Source organism: Haliotis asinina, unplaced genomic scaffold (assembly GCF_037392515.1).
Source record: "Haliotis asinina isolate JCU_RB_2024 unplaced genomic scaffold, JCU_Hal_asi_v2 scaffold_17, whole genome shotgun sequence".
NCBI classification, from domain to species: domain Eukaryota; kingdom Metazoa; phylum Mollusca; class Gastropoda; order Lepetellida; family Haliotidae; genus Haliotis; species Haliotis asinina.
This window is the reverse complement of record NW_027133889.1, coordinates 1,717,379-1,734,341: the sequence shown is the minus strand read 5'-3', so window position 1 is coordinate 1,734,341 and position 16,963 is coordinate 1,717,379. Positions and strand designations below refer to the sequence as shown.

General features: G+C 40.5%; 2 protein-coding genes across 2 annotated transcripts; both read left to right on the top strand.

The window, feature by feature from the left end:
• Positions 1–4,739: 4,739 nt before the first annotated feature.
• On the top strand, positions 4,740–9,014 carry LOC137269836 (monocarboxylate transporter 12-like). Its single transcript, XM_067803676.1, has 5 exons — positions 4,740–5,028; positions 5,658–5,801; positions 6,621–6,767; positions 7,058–7,960; positions 8,164–9,014. The coding sequence occupies exons 1-5, from the start codon at positions 4,782–4,784 to the stop codon at positions 8,334–8,336; spliced, it is 1,614 nt and encodes a 537-aa protein (XP_067659777.1). The 5' UTR covers positions 4,740–4,781; the 3' UTR covers positions 8,337–9,014.
• Positions 9,015–10,316: 1,302 nt separating this feature from the next.
• LOC137269833 (monocarboxylate transporter 5-like) lies at positions 10,317–16,658 on the top strand. Its single transcript, XM_067803670.1, has 6 exons — positions 10,317–10,497; positions 11,598–11,933; positions 12,596–12,739; positions 13,287–13,433; positions 13,831–14,952; positions 15,460–16,658. The coding sequence occupies exons 2-6, from the start codon at positions 11,807–11,809 to the stop codon at positions 15,630–15,632; spliced, it is 1,713 nt and encodes a 570-aa protein (XP_067659771.1). The 5' UTR covers positions 10,317–10,497; positions 11,598–11,806; the 3' UTR covers positions 15,633–16,658.
• Positions 16,659–16,963: the final 305 nt, after the last annotated feature.

Genomic DNA, 16,963 nt, shown 5'->3' with positions numbered 1-16,963 from the left:
AAAGGTACCTATACCATTCTCACCATTCTCATGTTTCCATAGAATGATAAAAGTGTACATAAGCTTGGTTCATCTTTACTTTGAAGGTTAATAACTACACGTATCAGCAGTTATCAGCATGGAAATGAGAAATCAGTTCTAAAGTTTTATGATATCTCCGATACTTCGCTCAACACGTGCACAAGAATTGTAGTAAAAAGGAATGTATGTCACCCGGGTGCTGCAACATGCATATTTGTCTGTTCTTCATCAAGTAAAAATAAGAAGAACCAAGTTCCAAGTTAACGATGTTTGACTCTTAGTGTCCTCTTACTCCGTCTTGTTGGAATGGAAAACCAACATAAAGGCAATATCGATCTTTCTGAGATAGCCAGCTAGCGTTTTGTAACCTCACCTCCAGATAATACAGTTTGACGTATGATATCAAACTCCATTTCGGTACTTATGTGTTTTACATGTGCGTGTAAAATATGTTTTCGCTAGTTGATATATTCGTCGCATCCTTACTATTCATATCACGAATACGCAGCTTTAGCAAGACAAATACCTGTTACACACCCACTGTCGTTTACAATGACGATGACTGCATGCATGATATGTATGCATGTGTTACATGTGAAATGCGTCGTGGTACATGCAGTATGTATCCAACATAAAGCTCGTCGCGACTGCTGTTAAAAGCCTTGTCAGATTTGTAAAACGCTTTTGTTCTGGTAACTAAGTATAATACTAAACTGACGTACAAAATAAAGTACACGCCAAATTCAAATCAGATTTACAAATATCAACGCTGGTTTAGGAAATTAATCCCCATACAAACTTGTATGTACTACAAGTTGTTTTCTGGTCACGAGAGGGGTCGGGGGCATGAGGTGATGTAACTTCGGACTCAAGGAACATAGACAAACAAACATCTAGGGCACGTCAACCCATGGGCCCCGAGTATGGACTCCTGGAATGGACATTGTCTCAGATACAAACAGAATGAGGCAAAAATTAACCAAAGCGCGACAATGCAACAACACGACATTTCACCCATTTGTCGCATTGTCGCATGTCGCGTTTTAAATAATATTTTCCATTCCTCTAAAGGGCGACACAGCGACAATTTTCAAGGTCAAACTATGGGGAGTTGTCGCATTGTCACCCTTTCTAAGATGTGTGACAAAAACGCCTTAAAGTTTACGTGCGACGATGCGACAACGCAACAATGTCCCTTCTCGGATTCAATGCTCGAGCCTCAGGGATTTTGAACTGTTTGCAGCATCGGTATCGGATCGCACCCTTCAACCAACCTGTGTGAGTCGAATTTCCCATCTTGTTGTTTTTCCCTCTGATACTGTCTCAGTCAAGTTGCCGCGGTGTAATATCCCCTCTTAATATTCACAGGGACCACATTTGAAAGTTTTGTCAAAATGTATTTATTGGAATGTGAGACAAATATTTCCTTAGCCACAGCTATATTTTGTAGACACGAAAAGCAGATTTAGAGTTATCTTCCTTCCATCCATTTGCATTCGCAAAACATAGGTAATTTCCTTGCATTATGCGTAATTCAATGTTATTCGAGATAAAGCAGCACTACCACGACACACCGAATGAGTTGACATTTGCGTTGGGTTACATTGAAATGTACCGTACTTGTAAGTGGTGTTTAGTGAGCGTTTAGCCAGTCAGAAGACGACACTTGTGTGTGAGGTAAGATAATACCTTTTGTTATATATCCTTAATCAAACTCTTGAAGCATGTATTATTACTGTTAGAATATGCACATCTTACGCAAACTTAATTTTGCACATTCATGTTCTTTTTTAATGAAGATATCTCTTTGGTTAAACCTGCCTGCATTGTGCTGCGAAATAAACATAACTTTATGCTTTACTTGTAACCTCGACACTTCTACATAGTTCTATAAAATCAGTAAATGTACCATAGCGATATTTTCTGTTCCATTATTGTACACGTATGGTTGTGTACATGGGAGGAATATGTCTGTACGGCGTCAGAACATAGATGATATAATATTACATGTCATGCGAATTATGTGAGTGAGTGAGTGAGTGAGTTAGTGAGTTCAGGTTAATGTCGCACTAAGCAATATTCCAACTATATGGTGGCGGTCTGTAAATAATCGAGTCTGGATCAGTCAGTCCATTGATCAACAGAATGGACGTCGCAACTGGGTCAACCAAGTCAATCCACTGATCAACAGCGTGAGCATCGCAACTGGGTCAACCATGTCAACTAAGGCAGCGAGCCTGACCACCCCATATCGTTAGTCGTTTGGTACAAGCATGGGTTAATACAGATCAAACCCGGATCTTCTCTGGTATGTAAATTCTGTGAACGGCAAGAGCTTCCGGGCGGACACGATCCTTTTCGAGAACACATTGTGTAATCTCTGTTTTCGAGAGGATCATTCATGATTTTCCAAGTCTTTTTTCGCAATTCAACGTATATGTAGTGTTGCTACGCTGTAGACAGAAAAAAACACGAAACGAAAATGCATTCGTTTTAGCCTTCATCTAAACACTATCTTGTCTCCTTAACAAAGGTATCTACAGTGAAGCACGATCGGGTAAGGCACGTTTGATGTCACGTTATAATATGTAACGAACCTAGATAAATAGATTCGGTTAACCCACTCAGAATGTGCGTCAGAGCAGAACAATAGATGACCATTCTTCAGACTTGAAATAAATAGTTCTCCATTTAAACGTGACCTTATGCGACTATCTTAAATTTGTCCTGGGCCCAGATTTTCGAGGCTCACTAATTGTCGCTAAGACAGTCGTAATGTTAATGTATAGCACATACGACCATCTTAGCGCCAAGAGAGCTTCGAAAACCTAAGCCCTGGAGGTATATTACAAATATTTGAAAAGATTATCTGTACTCTTCAAAAAGGTGGAACTGTACTTTCAATGTACAATTGTCGACATATGGGACAGAATGTTGATCCAAAAATAATGGGTGTTTTGAGAATGCATCACTTTATGAATTTCATTCACAGCAAAGCTGTTCGTTCAGTTATCCCCCTTGTCAGGTGACTGGAGTATGACATGAAAATTTCAGGTTTACAATTTTCAGTCAGTAATGTGTGATTTGGTCCTGAAAACCCTGACCCTGCACAAATGCAAAACAATTAGCGTACATAAATGGTCTACAGTGATTATCAACCTGCCTGAAAAACGTCAAGATTCATAATGGCACCAAATGCATGCGTAGGAGGCTCTGTAGGATTCACTGTGTTTGTGTGTGGTGATACCGTGAACTGGAGCTACATACGCAAGATGAATGTCATTGTAACGTTCCTCAATGGGTTTTATTTCTACCAGACTTTACAGTTCAGGTTCCCCTATTTTGTTCTAAGAGTATGTCTACCTTTTCCAAAATGTAAGAGGTGGGAAATCGTTCTATCACTATCTATAATTGATGCGCCCAACGAGTCGAATATTCCATTTCTTGGGTGAATACATACTTAACATTTGCGTTGACCAATATAAACCGAATTGTGGCTACACTGGCAACCTCGGTGTTCTCAGATCACCAACTTGTGAGTCACGACTACCAAAGATAAGACGAGACCTGCGCATTCTCATTCTAGGTCACGAGGCTGAAGTGAAACCAACACGCCGCAACAACATGTCATGTATTGCCATTTCCCTCGCTCACTCTCTGAGGCCTGAGCTAGGAGTGAAACATTCATACGTTCAGGTATGACACAATCCACTGTATCGTCAGCGTACCCACACATACATATATTACTGAGTAATTATTTGCATTACTTTACGAATTACTCTGATAACTTTAACATTCGAGTATCGCTGTATCTGTCATTCACAACTGGATAATAGGATAATATTATTTTTTCGGTTGGTGTGATTTTATTGCTTTTCAGTTTTACCAGAAAATAATTCTCCTTGAAATTATACTATCGTATACACGTAGTTGTGTACGCTGGGGCCTGGTCGAACTAATGTCATAACTGTAACAACAATAACACCCAAGAACCAAACGATTTATGATAACATAATGGAACGTTGTGGGACGTGTTGGGCGAACTGTCTAATGCCAGGATACTGATCCAGCGAGCTTGAGGTGCCGGGATCGAGCCCACTTGTGACCGAGTGTGAACTTTACGTGCAGACTCTTTCAGTGTTTTTACAAGACCTAGTGTACAGTACGCAACCCCAGTGTACTGAAAACAACCCACAAATCCGTGATATTTATAAGATAGATGGTCACATGAATACGTGCATTCACATAACATCAGCGTGAAGTAAACGTGGACAAGTACGTACTGTCACTATGTATCCTCGTCCGCCAAGCTGTGAATAGGTACCTCATATGGATGGGAGAAAACCCAATAACCCAGTGCGCCCAGGGTCTGGAATAGTTGTATGATCCCCAGGAAATTGAGATTGATAATAAGATGTGCCTCTGAGACTGACATACAGTGATCGAGGGGAAAACAGCAGCGCCTTCAGCATGCATGTGTGTGGTGTGTTTTGTGTGTGTGTGCGTGTGTGTGCGTGTGCGTGTGGTGTGTGTGTGTGTATGTACGTGTGTGTGGCTGTGTGTGTGAGGGGAGGTGTTTATGGTGCGTGTGTGTGTGGTGTGTGATGTGTGATGTGTGTGTATGTATGTATGTGTGTGGTGTGTGTGTGTATATATGTGTGTTACAATGATAAAAAACAATAATACAACAATAGTAATTAATAATAATAACGTTTCAGATAAGGAGATAGACACTGATTCGGTTTCCCAAAGCATCCAAGATGGAGGACGTCAAACGCAATTGTCATGAGACAGTAAGCTCAAGGAACATGCCCTCGGTTAGTGACAGTGTAGGCATTGAAGATGTGGAAGGAAACGTAAATACCGTAACGGAACATGCTGTCGACGTTGAGATGGGGCAAGATGAAGCGGAAGGTCGTGCTGAAGGACAACCCCCTGTAGATAATGATGAAGATGGTAATGCTGGATTGCCCATAGACCGTGGATGGGCCTGGGCTATACTTGGAGGTATACTCGTATTGTTAAGACAATATACTATACTCATCCTTAACAGAACGCTGCAATGGCATAAGTATACATTCAAAGAATAGAGACGTGGATCACTTTTAACACAGAAGGGAATATGTGTATGTGAAAATATGCCTACGTACTTTAAGTCCATCATTTCATCATAAGATAGCATTAACAGATTTATTATTTGAAGGTGACGGAACAAATTTCATGGATGATCAACTTCTTTATTTTCACAATAGCGGCGTTTCGGTATGGATTCTCATACCCTTTTCATGCTTGAAACCTCTAAAACAGTTTGGAATCCATACCGAAACGTAGCTATTGTGAAAATAAAGAAGTTGATCATCCATAAGATTTGCTCCGTCACCTTCAGCTCAGCAACTTCTAAAATGCCTCTAAAACAGTATAGATATATTATATGACTGCGATGAAAATCTATATCGACGTCAACGATAACACACAAGCACACAACTAAATTCCGTCTTAACCACTGAGTTATATCCGACTCAGTGCATATGCGTATAACTGTTGTGGTATATTAAAAGTTAGCATTGTTTATTTATGACAATTAAACACAAATAATGTACTGATCAAAACAAGATTTCTGTTGTATGCCGTTTCAGGTTGTTTTCTAAACGCAATGCTGATGGCGGGGTACAACAGGTCTATGGCATTGTTCTTTGTGGAGTATCTAGATATGTTTGGTGCGTCCTCAACCACCACGACGCTCATTATGGGAGTGAAAGCAATGACAAAGAGTATGATGTGTAAGTATATCCCTGTATAAATTATGTTCCAAATACACCAGTTCATAATGAGACACAAGTGTGCCCTGTTTCGCTAGTGACAAAGTTGTAATACTAATATGTGCATTAATATAACCCAAGCTACCTGCTAGGAGCTGGAAGGTTAAAGTCACATGACCTCTCCCACCGGTTACCCATTTTCTGCTGGATGAACAGAGGCAATTTTGAACAAACTCACTTGCCTAGGATGAGACCACGTGTACCACATGTGCTTCGTTGTGGGGTAGGACTGAAGGAGTCAAGCTGCCATTCACCCATCCAAGGACTTTCCGAGCTCAACGTTGCTTAATGTTGCACCACCAAAGTATACCCGTGCCAATTCGCATGCTGTCCGTATGCTGAAGTATAGCTGCACTCACATGCTCCTTTAGCCACTAACTCCTTCACTCCCTCACCCTCAATCCCATTTACATTTATTGACACATCATGCCCATCAAACGGTAGTGACCCAATCTGAGTAGCAGATTTGGGTATGACATTACATTGTATTTTACTACACCACCAAGGACGTCAGATACAACTGGATCTCTCAAGTGTCATCAATCGTCAGACACCGTGTTTTGGACATTCAGGACTAAAGACACATATCTGAATATAGAACCAGACTACAATCAGAACCTATGCAATCATATTTCAGTTGCGTTAATCGCTTCTCAAGTTGATCTCTGGATTGTCTGGCCCAAACTCGATAATTTACAGAACATTGTTGAGTCCGATGTTAAACAAGAAAGCAAACAGTTATAATCAATGGTAACATGTCTGATGGTTTAATACTTCTAGCCCTGGTTACGATGCATGTTCTTCTGGAGTTTCTGGGGACCAGGAAGACAGTCATGTTGGGAGGATTTCTCACTGCGTCAGCCATACTTTCGGCCACATTTGCCCCCAACATCGAAGTCATAATATGTGTTCACAGTGTTCTTGCAGGTATATGTTAAAGTATGTTTTGTTTTCACAGTTGTTGTATTTAAAAGAATTAGTGAACGACGTCGTAGATGGCAATCTGCAGCATACCGGATATTCCTCTTTCGAGTTAACTGCTGTGTTCCCAAACGTCATTGACGTGTACTTGACCTCCATAATCTATCGTCGAATTGTTTGTGTGCCAACATAACAAGAGGAAGTGTACAGTGTTTGTGATTATTACCTATATCCTATTTATATCTTTGTGCTAATCCTAAATATGTTATGATCTCATTCTCATTAACGTCTTGCAGGTATTGGTCATTCAATGATACACGCACCTGCTATAGTGCTGGTCGGCAAATATTTCAAGAAACGCAGAGGTCTCGCTACCACCACCGCAAGTACAGCCATTAGCTGTGCATCAGGACTGTTCCCAATCTTTTCACAATATCTCCTTGACGTATACGGCCTCCGTGGAACGTTGCTCATATTTGCCGGCCTCACAATGAACATGTGGGTAGGCGCATCGCTCTTCCGTCCTCTGGAATTTTATAGAAAGAAATCCAAGATGGTTGAAATGAGTGACATCAAGCGACCCCAAACCAAAGACCAAATGGAACTTGATGAAAGTCGCCCTGATGACGGTTCAGTGCAACCTAATCGACAGTGTGAAACCGATACTTTTAAACCTCGGGACGGACCCAAACGAACATCTGTATGCTTGAAGAATGTGAAAAAAATATTGAAAGCTTTTGACTTCAGTCTGTTTAAAAAGCCAATGTTTCTGCTCATCGTTGCTTTTTGCCATTTTGCTGTACTTGTGAGACAAGTGTCAACGTATCTTCCTGCACGGTTGAATGAAATGGGATACAAACAGTCCGAGGCAGCATTTCTTTTGCTCATCGCAGGAATTCTCGACTTCATCAGCAGGATTTTATACGGATTTTTAGCTGATCTGAAATATCTTCGTGTCAGTCAGATAATGGCCATTGGTCTCTTGGTCTCGGGGTTGTCATCTCAATTTATAATGTATTACACAACATACCCTTTAATTCTTACCTACTGTGTGGCGATTGGCATCTTCGGAAGTGCATATCAGTGTCTTATACCAGTGATGGTGGTGGATTTCATGGGCGTCGACTATATGGCAAAGACTATTGGATTTACAGCTTTGTTCCAGGGATTCGCTATTTCACTAACACATCCCATTATAGGTATATGAGTCGACATTCATTAAAACGTCTGATAATTTTTCCAGTTTTAGTAAAGAAATTAGTCGATAACAAAATGACAAAATTCAACGAAAAATGAAATCAAAACCCGAAATGTTGTGTCCAAAAATGAAACCTACATTAAATATTTGTCACTTTGTATGTCATATATGAAAATAATTGCGTTGACTCGTTGTATATTTCAGGAAGTATACGTGACTTGAGCGGATCATATGTAGCTTGTTTTCACTATCTGGGATCAACTGCTTTCTTTGCTGCGGGACTGTTGCTGTGTGAACCCATAGTGAGAAGATATGACTCCAGAAGAAAGCGTCACCCACGAACAGAAAACGATGAGTCTACAATACCATTGAAATGAACCAAATACTATAATTAATGTCCATTTAGATGGTATTTATTGCGTATATATCAATGCTTCAAGGCATAAACGGATGGATAAATCATTTTGCTAGAAGTGTTAACACAAAATCGCAATCAGTATTGCCGTTATGGGAATATTGTTGAAAGAAAGGGTCAGCTAGAGATTGCATGGGTCCATACCACAGCAAGATATACATGAGTTCGTCAAGACGGTCTGTCTGAGTATATCGGTAAAGCAAGATTCCATAGTATTTATAGCCTGTATTTGGATTGTTAGAGAATTTGGTGTAAAAAGACGCCGCTGACATTGATGCAGGCTAACCTAACATATCATACATGTTGTCTGTCTCTCAGCCTCTGAATACATATGTATGTATGTGTGTGTGTGTGTGTGTGTGTGTATGTATGTATGTATGTATGCATGCATGCATGCATGCATGCATGCATGCATGCATGTATGTATGTATGTTTCATAGTAACAAGCAAACCCAACCCATTTCAATTGGAGTGAGTGAGTTAAGTTTTACGCCACTTTTAGCAATATTCCAGCAATATCACGGCGGGGGACACCAGAAAATGGGCTTCACACATTGTACCCATGTGGGGAATCGAACCCGGGTCTTCGGCGTGACGAGCGAACGCTTTAACCACTAGGCTACCCCACCGCCCCTTCAACTGGAAAGGAGCCACAGAGAGAGCAGAGAGCTGAACTTGAGGAAATCTAGACTTTCTTCATTATGGGCTTTAGCACTGCAAAGATAGCTTGGCAGAAGAGGAAAATGTGGTCTAATGTTAGTAAGTGTGCTCAATCATTCAACCGGGCGAACAATGTCTACATGTCTGTCCAACCTCAATGAATCTCTGATCAAAGGTCACGAATGTGGGGCTTTTTTTTGCTAACATCAAAATGAAGATTTCCAACAGAAAGAAAAGGGATTCGCCGACCTGAATGACGTAATAGTATCCCAGATGAACACATCGATGTGGTTGACGTCAATCACTGGAGTGTTTGGTCTGACCAGTTCTAGACAGTTTACCGGTTTTCACTTGAGCCCTTTATAGAGAACCATACATGTAATAATGGGTATTCAAATGGCTATTCTGATTGTTAAGCGATGGTATGGTGGATGTGGTGGCAGCGGATGCCCCTGTACAACAGTATGTTATGAGGAGTTGGCTCTAATACCCGCGAGCTGTATTTATCAGTTTCCTTGGACAAATTGCTTAACTATCACTATTTGTTGAAATGTCCACCTTGTGAAGATCCTCGGGAACTTACAAGTAAATACGATATCTTTAAAAAATATTCTTAGCAAAACAAAACTGAATGCATGATCAATCTAGCTTGTTTTATCTATTATGCTTACAAAATAGGAGAAAGGTTAGAATAATAGAAAATGATATCATAAATTAGAGTACATATATGTGCTCTGATATTTCACGTTGGGGATGTAACTAAAGGAAAGATTAACTCAGGCAGACAAGTAAATGCATAATCCTTTAGGAACTGTTTCGAAGATGTATATTACTATGTTTATGGGGATGCGGCCTTCATACGTAATAAAGACTTTGATGATGATGATGATGATGATGATGATGATGATGACCATGATCTGGCGTAAAATGCAAGAGATACTGTGTCATGATTATGTCTGTATGGAGGTTAAGACCTCCACAAACATATTCGTCATTTTTTGCTTCAAAATGAAGCATTTCGCAATTAACCTGTACGTTATCACGGATGGCAGATTGCTGTTTCGAGGATATTTCTCGGATATATGTCTAAAACCTATGAACAAAGGTAACACCTGGGATAAGAAAACATTACGTGCAGTCTCATATTGTGAATCCGAGAACTCAAGTGTATTGAAATAACCTTACACATGGACTGAACTTTTGTGTTTATATATATATATATAGAGAGAGAGAGAGAGTATGTGTGTGTGTGTATATATGTGTGTGTGTATATATATACATTACTGCCCGAGTCACGTTTCATATCAAAAGACGTTAACTGATCACACCTGTTCACCTAAGCAGGGAGGTCGTTATTTACACACTGCACCCTGTGGAAGACGACAAAACATATATGACGGGGGTATCAATGTCAAAGCTGAACTGCGGCCAGAAATATCAATGAGCTGGCCCTGGAGACTCAGGTATGTACTTGCCCATTGTTTGATGTATATACTCCAGCACACGGCATGTCGATATATATTTCAAATAATCTAGAACGCGACGCTCGACCCAATTTTAACTTATCGCACTGGTCCACAATTTCATAATAACTGAGATATTGCGATACAAACGTCAATTCACATAACTGAAAAGGACATTCTATAACAGGAAGACCTGGCTCCATTCTCCTAGTTAGGCGACGACTGTAACTGCTTACAGCACGAGAGGTAACGATGAGGCACCTCACACCTGTTTACTCACTGCTTTCGCGATATGTATTTAAAAAACATTCCTTATTACGTCGGATTGAACATAAACATAGGGGTACGGAGGTCATAACGAAGTCTAGACATTTATGAAAGAACCCAAGTCAAACGTACGTAAGAACGATCACCCAAATATTCACACCAGCGTTGGTTAACAACTGACAAAGCAATTTGAACACAGTCGTCAAGAACGTATCGTAAATTGTTACTATGATTTGAAACTTACACTCTTACACTCTTCCATAATCATGAACAACTATATGTAACACTCATTCTTCCTCCAGGAAAGTTCCCTCTGATTAGATATTGAAGTAGATTAGAAAACTCCAATGGAGACCTTTCATGTTTTGTCTGCAGAATTCCACCAATGCTATTTTGGAGAGGTCACATATACCGTTATAAAATTCATGTTCTAAATATGCAATATATGCACTGTATAGTTACAAATTGTTGGCAGATGCGTATGTCTATAGCCAAAGTGTGTGCCTGAGCTTAGTTTCACGTCGCAATCAGCAATATTCCAGCCATGTGCCGGTCTTTCGAAATCACGTAGTGTTTTCGAGGACACCCTTTGGCACATGCAGGCAATAGCTATGTCATTGAATCGAGTCTGAATATTCAGGCCTGTCTAAATACTGGAGTACAGTTCATTCGTGTTTTACATTATCTATCATCTGGACAGCACACATGATCCTATTTCGATTTATCCTTTATGTACGTGCAAAGATATCGTCCTACCTTCCAACCTCTTCACCTACCGCTTTACCCACCAATGAAAACCGACGTGAATGAATGATATCGGTTTTCTTATACAGATGACAAGCGAAAACGACAACATTATCACAAGTACATCTCACGTCATAGGACAGACCATCTACAATGTGATAAGAACTCTAGGTCACATGTACATAGGCTGTATTAGGCCTTAATATGTTAGTGACAAACTTGCCGTACAGGTCTTCTTAGTCAAGGGTGAGACAACAGAGGTAAAGAGTGTATTGCTACCCGCAGTCTTTTTGAAGTTATGGCTGTGAGAAATAATCATGCAGATGACGATGGAGGGGAGAGTGTGGAAACTGAAGTAAAACCTCCTGAAGAAGACAAGACAACGCTACCTATAGACAGAGGATGGGCTTGGGCGATACTCGGAGGTACGTATACAATGACGATTCCATACTGTATGCTGTTGTATGCTTCTCTCAAGGGTGATATGCCTTTGTTTTGACAGTGTTACCCGGCGTACATCCAACTGTATTATCTATAGACGTTCTCAACGTATTTACCTCACCGCCATGTTGAACGTCCCAAATCTATCATTTTGTTTTATTTTGAGGATCGATAAGGTCGCTATTGACTATATATGTCATATTATGACGCCAGACGATTGTTGCAATACAGCTTCTCAGGAGAGTTTGGCGGTTCCCGTCCAAGCGGGTAATACTTTTTTCCAGCTGACATCCTCCTGGGAGGAGTGACACGGAAACTTCTTAAAACGTCATTGACAAATGAAATTAACGTATTTTGCATGAAGGTAAGAAAAAGGTGGATATGATTTAAACATATATACTGTCAGAAGGAAACAAAGAAACACCTGATTCTTCCTTAACCCTTCCCAGGTTCATTCGTATCGAAACATGAGTGGGGGTGTGAATAAATACATACATCCTTCTTTAGTCTTTATGAATAATAATTCTGCGCTAGTGTTTTGTTTAGAACACGATGTATGGTTTTAGGCATCCCAGCTTATGCCAACATGAGAATCCCCCCTGTCCCACAGAAATAATAAGAATGGTAATAAATATATTAATTTCAGGATGTTTTCTGAATGCCCTGCTGATGGGCGCATACAACAGATCTTTGGCGCTGTTCTTTGTGGAATACCTTGAGATGTTTGGTGCATCTACAACGGAGACAACCCTTATCCTTGGAGTAAGAGCTATGACCCTCAGCCTTATGTGTAAGCAGACCAATAGTGGCTATTGCCTATCCATAAGAAAAATACATAAAGCTGTTGAATTGTAGGCCTTAACCTGTAAAGTAATGTCAATGTTCTGTGTTCAGTATATGTGGGTAATAATGTTTGTATACGATATACATAAAACAGATTATCTTATTATGTTTAGTATTATGACACTGTGTATGCATTAAGTGTCGGGTGGTCAGGCTCGCTGACTTGGTGGACACATGTCATCGGTTCCCAGTTACGGAGCTTGACACTCATGCTCCTCATCACTGGCTTGTCTCGTCGAGACTCCATTTTTTACAGACCGCCGCCATATAGCTGGAATATTTTGCTGAGTGCGGTGCAAAACTAAACTCACACACTTCATCTTTAGGATACAAGGTCACCTGCAACCTTTTACAACATATAGAATGCTTTATGTATCGAACTTATATCTTACTGATGGATTGTGACTAGAGTACAAAATTACAATACATCGAATTCCAATGTCGTCGTATTATACGAATATATTTATGTACTGTCAAGGATTCATTTCGTTTAGCACCGGTTGCTATGAACGTTGTCCTGGAGTTTGTGGGGACTAGGAAGACAGTCATGTTGGGCGGACTCTTCAGTGTGTTAGCAATTCTCTCAGCCGCCTTTGCCCCGAACATATTGGTCATCATATGTGTTCACAGTGTTCTTTCAGGTATGTCCCTGTCTCAGTCTTGTATACACTACATAGCAGGAAAAGTAAAAACAGCTCCTTTAAAGTAGGTGCTCTGATAACACAGACGAGATGCATTTCCGAAAAGCTTCTAGAAAGAAGTAGATGGCTATGCTGTTTGGCAAACTCTAAGATGATACTGTATATTGTAGATACAACCATTCTTTGAACTCCATCAGAATCACGCTCTGATCTCGATGTGGCAATTAAAGTTTGCCCTTGCGAACCACACTCAGACAAACACATCCTAAAGATTGCCTAAAGTGGCACTGTTTGTTCCAGTATTGATATCGTCTCCCGGGCAATGTCAACAACATCACCCATAACACGTTCATAAATATTCATGCCCACAGTGACTCTTTCCATTCTTTTGTTTTAGGCATGGGCAATTCAATGGTACACGCGCCGGGTTTAGTGTTGATTGGAAAATACTTCAAGAAACGACGAGGTCGGGCTACAACAGCTGCAAGTACAGCATTGAGTGTAGCAAGTGTATTCCCAGTACTTGCTCAATATTTGCTTGACGAATACGGGATACGAGGAACAATGCTTATATACGCAGGTCTAACAATGAATATGTGGGTAGGGGCATCCCTATATCGACCTCTTCATTTCTATGAAAGAAAAGTGAAGCCCAGTGGCACTCGTGAAGAACCAGTTGACGGCGTTGATGTTGAAGTGAGAGAGACCATCAGAGATGAAAATGCCACTGGGCCACGGCATGTAGGAAAACATGCAGAGAATATTCACACTGGAAGTACAAGGAGTTGTGATGTTGTTGTAAACGACACCTGCAATAAATTGACTGATTCAAAAAGCGACGATGATTCCTTCAGAAAAAGAGCATACTCTGAAGGTTCTAAAAGACAGTCTGTTTCCGAATATGAAACAGCGGCATACTCAAGTCATCCAGACCTTGTGAGTCTTCCAATAATCGCGCCCAAACAGATGGATACAGCTAAAAAGGACACACGCGTCGATGATCGAAAGCACATAAAATCTGCCGTCGTTAGAAACATTGTGAAAGTGTTCAGAGCATTTGACTTTTCTTTATTCAAGAATCCAATGTTTCTTCTGATTATGACATTCTCTCAGTTTGGAGTTGTTGTGAGACACGTCCCAACCTACCTCCCTGCACTGATGAATGAAATGGGATACAGTCAGTCAGATGCAGCGTTTCTGTTGCTCATCTCTGGAATTCTAGACTTTTTTTGTCGACTGTTTTATGGCTTTGTAGCCGATCTTGGATATCTCCGTGTCTGTCAAATTATGGCTCTTGGTCTTGTGATAGTAGGAGTGGCATCACAGTTTATAATGTTTTATACCACATATCCTCTTCTTGTAGCTTATTGTGTAGTGGTTGGTATCTTCGGATGTGCCTTCCCGTGCCTTCTTCCACTGGTTATAGTCGATTTCATGGGAATCGATTGTATGGCAAAGACAATCGGATTTACAACGTTATTCCAAGGATTGGCAGTTGCATTGACACATCCAATTTTAGGTAATGTACCCTGCATAGTACAATCATATCAGTTCATTTTGACTCAGTTTAATCTCCATTGATTGTTCATGAGCAATATGCATGTAGCAATCAAAAAGTCACACAGGAAAGTTACTTGCCAATCTGTTCCACACATTATCGTTCTCCTCTTGATTGCCGATGTGCCGATTGCCAAACTGTGGGTTTGCAGCATAGATTCTGAAAGGTTATGGCTCTGACTCTGATAGCTCTATTTGCATGCTTGATGACTTCAGAAATGCAGAAAACATCTCATACTTGGGCTTTTCTTACACTGAGTTGACACACCTTGACATAACTGAACGGATGTGAAATGCAGCATTAACCCCAAATTGGTTTTTGCAGAATATATTCTACCTGAGGTTGCTGTCTACATGAAACTTTAGTAACGAACTAAGATATTTGAAGTATCCTCAGAACATCACGCCACATCATCAATAGACCGTGTTAGATCATGTTTTCATTTTTTTTAACATGTGTGTGTTTCAGGGGTATTACGTGATTTGAGCGGATCCTATCTACCCTGTTTCCAGTACCTTGGTGTGTCATCCTTCTGCGCCGCAGCACTGTTGCTTAACGAGCCTCTTGTACGTCGATATAAAGCAAAACACCAACCAGGATTACCGTCAAAGGATGAAGAATGTCTGGAACCGTTGAAATAGTCAAAGGACGTGTCTTGGGGTGTAGTGAAGGCAATATATTTCACAGAGGTGTATATGCTATAAACCGAGGTGTATATGCTATCATTGGTTAAACATACAAATACGCAGTTTGGAACCTTCGCTCAAAGGGTTAATTCTAATATTTGCAGCAGCTTGGCGGTATTTTGGAATCAATATACGAATAAGGGCCTTGCTCCAAGTCAACCTTTTGAAAGGAAAGGACTATTTAGACGGAAACATTCACTCTAAATACAACACCGGGGTAAAACAGCTAAGCACCAATGGTAAAAACGTCCCTGCAGTTTTGTTTCATATCAGACCCGTGAAGGTCACGCCTGTAGAATAGGCCTTCAGCAACCTATGCTTGCTGTAAAAGGCGACTATTCTTGTCGTAAGAGGCAACTAACGGGATCGGGTGGTCAGACTGGCTGACTTGGTTGACACTTGTCATCAGTTCCGAATTGAGCAGATCGATGCTCATTCTGTTGATCACTTGACTGAACCAGACTCGATTACTTACAGACCTTCGCAATAAGTGGCGTAAACTAAACTCATTCACTCACTCATTCACGATATTTGCGCATGCTTTTCAGCATAAATACTAACCTGTTTCTGAAAGGGCTTTCATGTCTAAAAGAACCGTTGATAACTAAGTATGTCAAAGTCGTATATAAACTGGTAGAACGACTGGCCGCCTTATCGCACGTTTATGATGCCACATGCCACATGTACCTATAAGGGTAACGTGACTGTCCATCTTGAGACAACACTGAAGCACATTTACTGCTTGTGGTGGGCTGTGCTGTTCAGGACATGATTTGGTGAAAAATAGGGTATAAATGCAGGGAAAAGTTTATTAGCAGCATTTCAGCGGGGACTGATGTTCGCACGAGACGTTGGGGCACTGACCCTCGACATGGATGTGTAATGAAGGTACGAGGGAAATAGGTCGTTGATGTGTGGGCTAAAATCCGGTAAGTTTCAATTTGAAGGGATACAATAAATAAAGATGTCGTAAAGCTTAAATATTCCTTTCTCGTTTGTCTGTTGTTAGCTCCTCGGTCAAGTGCCATGCCCGACATATATTTTACCTTAATTAGAAGATAGCATCATGTATTTTCTTGTAATCTTCTGTGAGTAATGTCAGTTTCATCGTTAATCAAGATGTCCTAATTCAACTACTCTGCAATGCACAAATCATCTCCTTCACAAGCAATTTATGGTATGGTCGTGAAGTTAAAAAAATACAAATCCAACTGGTTATCAGTAAATTGTTATCGATTTTTGTCAGACATTACAGCCTAGATAATGCATACGCACACGCCGGAGAT